Source organism: Serinus canaria, chromosome 8 (genome assembly GCF_022539315.1).
Source record: "Serinus canaria isolate serCan28SL12 chromosome 8, serCan2020, whole genome shotgun sequence".
Classification (NCBI taxonomy): Eukaryota; Metazoa; Chordata; class Aves; order Passeriformes; family Fringillidae; genus Serinus; species Serinus canaria.
This window is the reverse complement of record NC_066322.1, coordinates 21,893,408-21,905,427: the sequence shown is the minus strand read 5'-3', so window position 1 is coordinate 21,905,427 and position 12,020 is coordinate 21,893,408. Positions and strand designations below refer to the sequence as shown.

The following is a 12,020-nucleotide window of genomic DNA, read 5'->3' as shown; positions in this document are numbered from 1 at the left end:
ATGCAACATTCTTTTATTAAGGAGCCTAAGCAGGCATAAGGGGGTAAAAGAAACATTTTAATGTGGGCAGTAGCTCAAAAGCTTTAATTAAAAAACTGCTATTTTGAGTTGTACATTATTGACAGTCTGAAGAGCTGCTCCAAATCAGAGATATTACAGTGTGCACTCCCAAACCACTCTAACAAAGATGAATCTACCTATTACCAGGTTAGGATAGCAGCTATTATTAGGGACCCTTGATTTCTTTTAAGTAGCTCCAATGGAATAAGCCACAAGTGAATAATAAAGATCTTATAATAGCTCTTAAGAATTCTTTTTAGGTTAGAAGGCACAGAAATGAACTCGGGAGAGTTAAAGAACTCTCATCTCCTGATAAGAAAAATAATTAACCTGACTTAATGTATCTGAGTAGGTCTTACATAAATCAGACTTTTGTACTTCAAGAGCCAGACTAAAACCATATATTAGAGGAGTATGTAGATATTGTCTTATAAGTACACATGGAACATATCTAAAACCACAAAGGTCTGCAGGTCATTTTGTGAAATGTTCAATATATCCTACTTAAAAGGAGATGTGTGAAGTACTTACAGTGCTTAGTTTGCTGGAGGTAATAATGATTCGTCTCTCATGCAACATACTGGCATAAAGTTGCAGCATGTTGTTCACATCCACAGCAACAAAATATTCAGTGAGGTTTCTCTGTTTGAATAAAAAAATGTTAACAATATAGCAACAGTAATAGCCAAGTAGAATATTTGATGCCTATTACTTGTGAACATTTTTGTCTAATTAATAGGTGGGGAAAAAAGCCAACACCAAACTATTAAAGAAATCCCTTTGCAACAAAATTTGTGCATTTTAAAAATAATTATTGGGTTTTAAAGCAAATTAAAAGTTAACTGAGGTGTAAGTTATTAATATTTTGCTCATTTCATTACACTTGTGACTTAGATTTGCCCTTTCAAATTTTCAAATTCAAAAAATATGATATTGGTATTATATCAATATATGCTTTCAAGGTGACCACTACTTCCAACCCTGGAAGAGATCTTCCACCACGGTGTAACTGTAGCTGTTCTGTCACAGCTACAGTAATAAAACTGCTCCTTTTCCAGGGTCTCCCAAAGTCAGCACATTTTACTCCATTTCAAGTACAGCAAAACTGCTTGTTGAACAATACAAGCTTTTCCTTGAGCTGTGTGTGCCAGGACATCAAACATCCTGCAGAACTGGTGGAAGGTACTGGGCTCTTCCTGCAGCAACCCTTCTCACCCCTGGTAAGAATCCCACGGGGATCTCACCCCACTGTGGGGCTTCATCAGAGGCAAAGCCACCAGCACCTTCCATTAATAGTTCAGACATCAGAAAAGTGGGGGGAAAGAGAAAAAGGGTGGGGGGAATCTCTGTGTTCCAGCTGAATGTAACAATTCTTTCTGCAGGGCACAGCACCACACACACACAAGTTCTAGACGAGCTAAAATAGCTACCAGCAAAATTGCCTGGGAAGACAGCAAATTTCTGTAAACACTGAAGAACATGTATGAAAATATACTAATACAGCCCTCGATATGCAAAATACTGAACTTCACACATTCATTATCATATCTGCAACCAGAACTGCTATTCATCTCTTCTCAGGGACAACACTGTCTCTGAATGTTCATGTAGGAAGTCTATCAAGGATAGACCCCAGCAGAAGGACAGACATCAACAGTGGAATTGTACACTAACATTCAATTCTGGATGTGGCCAACACACAGCAGCAAGGTCACCCAGCCCTGAAAAAACAGCCAGGGCAAGTAGCAAAAGCTTCAGAGTGGGGTAACTTCCTTTTTGAATATGTTCTAACATTAAAGAAAAACTAAAATTGAAAATACAAAGATCCAGCGGTCAATCCAGTTTCATTCAAATTTCCAAACCCGCTATTTATTTCAAGACATGGAGTATCAGAGTTATTCTTGGTCCACACTGCAAAGAATTTTGGAAGAGATAAAACCCAGATATTTAGGGCTACAAACACTAATTTTTAGGAAAAAAACCTCTGGTCTTTCAAATGTTTCTTTTAAGGGGTTGTCAGAGGCTGATGCACCATGAGAATCTCAGTCCAATTTACCCTGGACACCCTCTAACACTGCAGCTGATAATGGTGTGCTGATTCTGTGTTGGAAAAGCTGTATTAAAAACCAGTCCACAATCATTTACAGACCAATTTATCTTTTTGGAGTCACAGTTATTTCTTTGTTATAGCTGAGAAGTTACTGCTCCTGAAATACATGGGCCTTACAACAAAAGGTAAAAAAATTCATTTTATTGCTAATTTACTGTAATTACCTCATCTCTTCACTCCTTGTATGTTCTAACTCTCCATTAGTACCTTACTATTTTGATTCATACTGAAAGGATGAGACTTTTATTAGTGGGGTAAAAAATAATTATAGAAAGGCACCTTAAAATTACTTCACCTTTCTTGAACCAGAAAAATAAATTTACATTGGCATCATTGCAAGATCCTTCAGCAGCCACATGCCCAGCTAGATATTTTCTTCAATTTAAGCCCATAACACACCTTCTAGCTTCCAAAACTGTATTTTATTGGAACACCAAGTAATAAGTTAAGGGATTCCTTAAAAATAGAGGCATTCAAAACACAAGGTGAAACAGATGAAAATATACATTTAAAAACTAAGCCCTGTCCTGCCCAATGAGCCCTAGCAATGAGTGTCCTCTCTTTTATCCCTCCATCCAGAAACTTTCCCTGGTTTCTGGAGCTGCCACATGGTCCATGCCACCTCCTCAGAGTGTTTTCCACCAGCACAGATGCACCCTCAGGCCTCCTCTCTGCTACCAGCACCCTCCTGCTCCTCTCCCCTGGTGTTTTCTGGCTCTGGGTCCTTCCCTGGCACAGCCCACCCTGCATCTGCCGATGCCAAGGGGAGCAGGGAGCAGCTCCCTGCTGCCCCAACACATCATCCACCAGGAACCAGCTCTGGGGCATTGCATGATTTTGGGAGCCCCCACAGCTTAACTTCCAGAAGGAAGTCCCTGTTTGAAAGTGTAAAACCACACACCTGTACAGCCATGCACAATTTAGAGGCTGGAGGGGGGAAAAAGGACCCTTCAAAACTCTTTTATGAAATGCTATCTAGCTAAATACATCATGGAGAACGTGAGCTGAGATTTCCTACTTGCAATTTACCCACAGCACCATCCAGGATACAAGTCTTCATAAAGAAAATTATAAAACTACAACCAAAAAAAAAAAAAAAAGCCCCAAACCCCCTGTTCCTGGTGCTTGGTTAGCATTCAAGTGTAGGCAGGTACAGAATATTTTCAAAAAGCCTGAAACAATGCCTTCTTGCACAAAAAATGACTGCATATCTTGATGGGTGAATTTGCAGCTGAGCAATGCAGTGTTTAAAGAGCAAATATGCAAATAAAACACAAGGTGTAGAAGTAGAATATTTTTTATATAAGTAATCCTAGTAAATGCAAAGAAGCCAAGTAACTACGAGCAAAGGGTGGACAAAGCAGTGCTCAGAAATGCCCTGTTAATGCTTTAAAATGGCTTAATGAATGCAACAGTAACTACCAACTAAAGGTTGCAATAACAGACATCAATCATTTCTAAAAACAGTCTTAGAAAAAAAAAAAATCTCTTGATAAAAAAGCAAAAGTTCAGCCTAGCCCAAAATGAGGTTAAATAAGAAATAGAATACTTACACTTTCAGGGATAGTTGGCAATCCAGTTATATCAGGAGTAATGAAATACGAGTGCTAATTGATGGGAAAAAATAATTGATAATTTATGCATACAGGAAAAAAAATTCTTTTCATAAGAACCCAGCATTTAGGATTTCCAACCCCATCTGTGTTTAAGCAAATAGCCATTTTTCTAATAGGATTCTTACTGCTGCTAGACAAAGAATTAAGCAGACCACGACATGAAATGACAAGCTCTGGTTCTGCACAGCACAAAACCAAGGGAACAAAATGCTGGGCTGCAGTTTTGAAATAACACTGAAATTAAGCCAGCTTTAAATGTTGTCATGAGCCTGAGAGTAGCATTGATTAAATTAAGCATTGAATTAAAAATTGCAACAAAAAAAAAAAGCTAAAGGACAAAATGTAAATTTAGAATGGAAAAGAAAAACCACTCATTTGAGAAAAATATTTAGAACAGAAATATTATTACTTGATATAAATTCTCTTTCCAAATATCTTTGAACCAAAAAATGTGGTAACAGAATTGCAAGATCTGAAGCCTGAGATCCTGCAATCATTTATGAAATACATTAACAATTTTATGCATCTTAGTTTGAGGCCATCTAGGATGTAAATATAAAATGGGTTAAACTAAAACCAGATGTAATGTAAATTAACTCTCATTAATCCAATGCTCCAATTAGTTATCAGGCATGGATTTAGCTCAGTAATTTTAAGGCATTTTTGCATGTTAGTCTAAATTTTGAAGGAGAAAAAAAATATGACTGCATGTTAAGTAAATAAGAAAATTATTGATTTTTAGCTTTTTTTTCTATAGAATTTGTTGTTTTTTCAGACTTTTTGTTTTTACAGTATATTTTTACAATTGTAATTAGCAACACAAAGACATAGCTTTCATAGTTCTCAAGTCAAACTTGAAAATATATACCAAAACTAAGACTATAAGACTTGAATGTGTCTTGCATTTAAGAAAAAAAAAATTAATACTATTAAGTCTGTGTAGGAGACTTATTAAACCAGCTTGATACATTTAATAGAAAATTTTCCCCACAAATTAGGTCATTTGGCAATTGTTAAAATTTAAGGAAAAAACCGGCTTAAAAAAGGCATCCCATAAACATCATACCACTTGCACAATAAATATCACAGGTATTGTTTCCCATCAACACAGAGGAAAAAAATATTATCCGCTCAAGAGGAAAATATTCAGATTAAATTCAGACAGAATGCCTGCATTCTTCAGAAGTATATTGAGAACAGAAAATTACTCCCTATATGTAATAAGGTCACAGAATATTTATCAAAAGATTTCTCAGTAATGAAGTTATTAACTTAGAGAAGTAATTATTTCTAATTAACAAAGTAATAATATTTCACTCATTAAACAGAAAAGGAAGCCAAATCTATGAGAAGCAAAAGCTATTACTGCAGTCATTAAGAGTCATAAAGCAGCAAAAATACTGTGGTATGGAGTCTTGCACATCTTTGTGAACTCCCTTAGGAAGATGAATGACCTTAGAAGAGATACTAAAATAATTGCTGTTGTCCTGTATAAAGCTTTCTCTAAAAAGGACACTGAAAAATGCAAGTTTTGCTCATCAGTTCAAGGGTTTGATTTTTGTAGCATTTTTTACCAAAGGATTATGATGCACACACACATAGCTCTGAAGCTGGATTTAAACAGAAAAGGTACGTTAATATTAGATGTGTCATTTAGGCCAAAGACAGCAGCAGAATTCCCCAAAGGACAGGGATAAATAAGCCTCAAATCAACAGAGATGTCTTATAGCACGTGATTATTTCTTTAATTATTATAGCTTTTAGATAGTCAGTGCCTTTTAAACTCACCGATACAAGACAAGGCTGTTTTTTCAAAACTTGCTCACTTGCAAAAATCATCTCTTGGTTCTTATATAAGATGAGAGAAAGATTGAACAGTTGACTTTTGAGTTTTCCAACAAGACAGACCAAAGCTGGCTCTACTGCTTGTAATAATCCATGTTTAAAATTTTGGCTGAAATAAGTTTTATTCCTTTCATTCCTCCCCCATTTGAATTCAGACTTAGCTAGCCTTCCCAATAACGACAACATTTTTAAAAAATTAAAACGAACAAAAAAAAAAAAGTGATCTGAATTATTTTTAAGCTCAGGTTTCACAGAACACATGACTACCTCATAAATTTCAGCTGCAGACTATTTGTTACCGGGACCAACAGGTGAGAGCACAACTTGACCCCAGAGGAGACAAAGACATTTTGACCAAAGATTGCTGGGAAACACCACATATCCAGATATTGGATGTAATTCATGCACGGTGGTGCACACACAATCCTAAGGACCGCTGTGGTCTGCCACCCAAACCCTGCTGCACTATCCACGAGCCTCTACCCTGCAGCACATCTGAGTGCATGAAATCTGAACCAGACTGATCCTGGCATAAGGAAAAGCCACCTCAGGATGTCATTTTTACAATTATTTTTTAGACTGTAATTTCTTTTTAAGTCTATGACTACTGATGGTTCCAGTCTAGCTTTTTTTTACCATATCTGAGGACCAAGAAAGAAACATCAATACAAAAGACTAGAACTACAAGTGGCAATAAATATTTCCCTGCTCCCTGCAGCATTACAAAAACAGAGATGCCTTTAGATCCAACAATCATTGGGATTCCAGCTGACTTATTCCTCCCTGCTCTGTCCTATCTGAACCCAAAATATTTGCTCTACTGTCCCTGCAGCCAAGCATTTGGCAAGAGGTTTGCATTTCAATAGCCATTGTTCAGCAAGAAAGATTACAAAACTCTTTGATATAACTGGGAACAAGGCATAATTAAGGAAAAACAATTCCAAAGTCAGACAACATTGAAATAAAACCAACAAGTATCGACTTTACAGCAAGCAATCTGTCATTTCAGTGTAGCCAGCTATATTCACCAAGACAGCCATGTCCACATTCCCTACAACATTCATTTTGAGGTGAGCAATTTATAGACAAGATGAATTTTGTGATAAATACAAGGGAAAATATATTTAAAACTGATTTTTGTCACTCCTCTTTAAAACAGGAGTTTTAAAGACCATTTTATAAAGCATTTCAGAGTTGCCAAATTATAATTGGTTGTAATACTACATTTAATGATAGCAAAATATTATTTGAGATACAGAAGTATTTTTGGCAAAGGTGCTAGGAACTGAAACGTTACACTGACAACAGAAAGAAAAAAAAAACATATCAACAGAAACAATTCCAACTGCAGCCTCAAATCCAGTTCATTGTTTTGGTGAAAAACAACACACAAGACTGGAAGGACCTCCAAATACAGTCAATTAGCACGGTACATGGTGGGAAAATCTTAGGTCTCTATAGCCTAGTGAAAATACAAGAAATCTGAAATATGAAAAATTAAAATAAAGGTAGTATTATGTTAAGTAGTAAGGATCAGTAACTGCTGGAACAGAAGTGGTAGACTACGCTTTTCCTGCCTTCATAATAGGGCCAGATGCTTTTGTAGAATCTGTGCTTAGTTCAACTGAAGTATGGGGCTTATTTCTAAGAAACATGAGCTAAGTCACAAGAAACCACACAAATAAGGGCAAGATAAATAACCTAACGATACTTCAGTGTGTGTGGAAGTGAAGCCTTTACAAAATCACTACTTGCTGTGTCCTGCAATGTGTGATGGTTCAACCAAGAGCCAGCTGTTTGCATGCTGTGGCAAGTGTACAGTAACTGTCCAGATGCACTGAACGCAAAGGGCTCGGAGACAGCAGAGGTTCTGTGCTGGCTTTGTATTTCACACAAGCTCTATAAATGTGCTTAAACATGCACTCACAAGCTAATTCTGGTTAAAACTTCAGGAACCATAACAATGACATATCAACTCTTTGGTGTTTCTGCAGCAACACCATCTTGCCCCACTATCACCATCCCATCCCACATGACAAAAAGTTGGAGCATAAAAGCAAAGGAGGCCTGGACACATTATTTCACCAAGATGTGCTTCAAGTTCCACATAACAGAGTGTACTTCTGCTGCTCTTCCTACAGCATTTTTGTATGATTAAGCAAAACTAGGAAAAAGAGGAAGAAAGATGGGAAAGCAGCCAGCTTTCACAGACTTTTGACCAATCCTGAAACTGTACCTACTCAGACATAAGAGGCAATAAAACTGAGTTAGTGTCTCCTGATGCACAGCAGGAGAAACCAAGATTGTCGACATGAAACAGCTGGAAACACAAAAAAGTAGTTCCAGCACTGTCAGATCCCACTGCAGTTTACTTTCTCATCCATAGAGCAAAATTCAAATTTCTTCTTCTCTATGACTACAACTTTTAGAAAACAACATGAGACAGAGACAGTCTCTACCCTGCACAGAGGAAAAAAAAGAGGTTGCCCAAGCCAGTTAATGATGGGAAGCAACACGAATTTACTTTTTCAAAGGGTTGAGGTTTCTTTTTCTTTGAACTTTGCCTACTATTTCATAGTCAATAGGAATAAAAAAGAAAAAATACTTACCACACTTAGACTGACTAAAGCATTCGCCTTTGGCACAGGATGGCTATACAATGATTTCAACAAGTCATTTGAGTCATTTTCCTATAGGGAATACATTTTAAAGGTAATTAATTATCATATAAAAACTAATTACTATTTACTACACATCAAACTACATATTGACAAAAAGATATAAATATTTAATAACCAAAACAATTGTAATTCTACTACAGCAAAATAGGGACCAAAACCAAGGTCTGATTATAGCATTTGTAAGACTTACATATATTCCATTCACTGAATGACACAGCTAATATAAAACTTTTCTATTTATCTTTTTACATACAATATCATCATTCTCTATAGTCCATTTACTATAATGCATAATTATTGCTTATTCTGTACTTCATATATTTTTGAAATGTCAGCCTTTCCAGTCTACAGCATATGGCTAAATATTGATGCTATTTCTTTTTAATTGAAATCTAATACACTAATATAAAGCAGAAAGGTATAGCTTTAATGTTGTCAGTAAAGACAGATGCCAGTAGGTCCTTTGCTGTGTAATCCTGGAATACATCTAATTGCTCATGAATATGCAAACTAAACTATCATGATTCTTCACCAAATGCTGCAAGTAATTTTGTCTTGCTGCTTGAGATGTCAGAATTACGAGAGGTAGGTTTTAGTTAATCTGAAGGGTGAAACAGTACATCATATTTCATACAGCTCTGAACAAAAGTGTCTGCAGCTGATAATCAGATAGTTCCAGAGAGCTACAGTTTACAATCAATACATCATGCAGCTTTCCAGTGATGTGACACTGCTCACACTTCACACAGGACCTGTTTATGCTGAGACTGAAACGTTATAAAGGTATATTTTCAGCAGCTTTTTTAGAATGATGTGGGATTCAAGTGACTGTGAAAGCTGTATGATCAAATTCTTTGAATTTCAGCAATAGGAATAAAACCTGCTTCTAAATCCTACTGAAACCTTAAACTTTTAAACCGTATAGAATCCCTTTACAGTATTTGAAATGGTGACTAGTATTTCAAGGAAAATATTTAATACAAAGAACTAGAATATGTAAAATTACCTGTTCTTTAGCCAAATAATCTGCCAGGGTATTTAGGAGCTTGTAGTATACCTCAAACCATGGTAGGTAACTAAAACAGGAGGAAAAAAGTGTTTTAATAAAACATCAATGTGTTTTTCCAGTGCTTATAAAATACTACAATGATTGATCTGACTTGCACATTTTTATAACATCTCTACATACAAATAAAAAGCATATCAACATTTTCCCCAGAAATGCAATGGCACATCACTGATAGACAGTATAGACAGATGGTTTCTTTATGCTGGATACTTGCATGAAGTTCCACTAAGTGCAGATTAACTCATAATACTTAGACTTCTTAGTATTTTCAAGGCACCAAAAAAAACCATTTGAAACACTTTCTAATCTCATTCCCACTACCATTAATTTTTACAGATTTCAGTAGTTATTTGCAGATTTGAAATTCCAAATCTTCCTATACCCAGTGGACTGACAGGCCTGCCGCTTCCCGAGAGAATGAAAATCAACTTTGTTTGGGCAAACCAGGTACCCTCTATTTGACAAGTGGTGCAATGCTGTGCAATAGCAGAGATGTCACCATCATATGTAAGAATATTGGTCTCCCTATAAAGCCGTTTCTATAGATAAAATTATCTTCCACTCACTTCCAAAAACAAAACCACTCACCAATATTGCAAACACAAACACATTAATACATCTCTACTTAAGAGACTTTTAACACAAGTCTGCAGCCCTTGAGCACAAGACTCTCACTGAGTTAAACAGAATCCAAGACAAATAAGACATAACTGAAGAGTACAAGAAAAGAAACTCCAACACAGTGGTATTAGTTCCAATTTGCCTTCTGTTGACACAAGTTCTCTTTAACAGTGATATCATCAGTGACCACATGCTACAGAACTTTCTACCATCACTATTTAGGCTATTTAAGTCTGATAAACTAAATAATAATATAAATTATGCCTTATTTACAAGTTACACACTTTCTCATCTCTGTTAGAATTTTATCACTAACATTACTGAATAGGTAATATAATTGTTAATATTAGTTGTTAGAGATTAGAAGGGGTATCTGGAAAGGAAATAGTGCCTGCAAGGTTTTCAGAACATTTCATACCCATACCTAACACCACTACAGACTTCATTCTTCAATGCAGTGTAAATCCACAGACATGCACTTCTTAAAGGCTTCAGTGCATGCTGAGGACAGACCTTACATTTCAAATGTATTCTAGGAAATATGCTAACTGAAACTGCAAAAACCTGGTAGGCAGAACCAAAATGTTCTCCCTGATAGGAAAAGGAAAGCTGTCAGGGGAAACCCTGGCTGGTAGAGAAGCCAAGCACTGCTTTCTGCAGTGAGTCCAATGAAGGGTTATGTTTTCTTTGTAACACCTCTGTTCTCGGTATGCAGCTGGCAAGGCTTTAGAAACAGATCCTGATTCTTAGGGAAAAGAAAAAGCACAGCAGAAATCCAAACACAGTTAGAGTTAATGCATTTTCTAGGAATTTTGCTGTTTTTATAAATGCTTTAACTACTGGCTCCTAAAAAAAACCAAAACCAAACCCAAATGATCCTGGCAAAAAAAAAAAAAACAAACCCAAACAAACAAAAAAAAAACCACAAAAAAACCCCAAAAAACCCACAAAAACCCATCATGAATTTGCTCTTGCCAAGCCAAAGAGACAGAGGCAATGATTTAATGATTTCCTTGAACTCCACCATATTAATGTCTTTATCACACTTTACCATACATTGTGCTGGCTGTTAATCAAAACAACATAAACCTCTTAATGCTCACAGGCGTTTTTAATGCTTGGTATTGCTGACAGTGGTTAAGGTGTGACAATATTACATTTGTTTTTCAATATTTTCTTGAAACAATCATAAAATGTTCTTTAGTGCACCTTTGTAAGGCCACTCACTGCTTACAGGTGTGAACATTCCATGCTCTTGTAAAACACCCACCATATCAGCACCTAAAAGATCTGATCTTTGAGCATTTTTTCACCAAGGACTCCTGTTCTATAATCTTCTCAAATCATGCTAACCTGGTTTTACACATCACTGAAACACAGCACAGAGAGGCAATCAGAATCAATTGCTCGCTGCAGTGTTCAGAGCTTCTGCAAATGTCAGAGCTGTGGAACAGCTTCACAACCCAGAATTACAGCAGGGACTGGAACACTGTCCTAGCATTTTGTCAAAGTCAAGGTACAAGGTGGGTATAAATTGCAAAGAATTTTTATAACAGTGCACACACAAATATGTAAGACTACCTAAAGGTTTTCCAGTTTCTCGCTGTCACCTCTGTGTTAACAGTATACATGACCCCAGCACATCTCGCTGTAGAATACTCTGATATCTCATCCAATAACCTATTTTTGATAATGAACATATATGAACAGCATTCTATAAAAGCAAATTCTATTTTTCAATAAAATATTAACCATATTTCATTTCTATATGCATTATCTCAGCTACCCTATTAGTGAGAAAAGAAAAACTAAATTTTTAATCATTTTAAAAGGTCAAATGAATTATTTGAAATTAGTGAACCCTAACAGAAAGCCAAGGGAGATCTTTATTTCATACAGCAAGGCATGCTGACCAAAGTACTTGCATAGAAATTTCTTCCCCTAGCAACACCAGGTTGATCATACACTTCCATGTATTTCTGCAAATGAACCACTAAGGAAAACATCCTACTTGACCA

The 12,020-nt window shown here is 36.2% G+C and overlaps 1 protein-coding gene across 2 annotated transcripts in view; it reads right to left on the bottom strand.

Moving 5' to 3' along the window:
* Positions 1-12,020, bottom strand: part of DENND1B (DENN domain containing 1B) — a 150,787-nt gene that overhangs the window by 69,757 nt on the left and 69,010 nt on the right. The window contains exons 6-10 of one of the 2 annotated variants that reach the window (XM_018912069.3): positions 9,319-9,388; positions 8,241-8,321; positions 5,575-5,634; positions 3,724-3,777; positions 592-702 (exon numbers count right to left, since the gene is read on the bottom strand). In XM_018912069.3, the coding sequence (XP_018767614.1) occupies positions 592-702; positions 3,724-3,777; positions 5,575-5,634; positions 8,241-8,321; positions 9,319-9,388 (376 nt within the window). The remainder of the gene's footprint in view (positions 1-591; positions 703-3,723; positions 3,778-5,574; positions 5,635-8,240; positions 8,322-9,318; positions 9,389-12,020) is intronic. The other variant, XM_018912071.3, reaches the window with a different exon arrangement.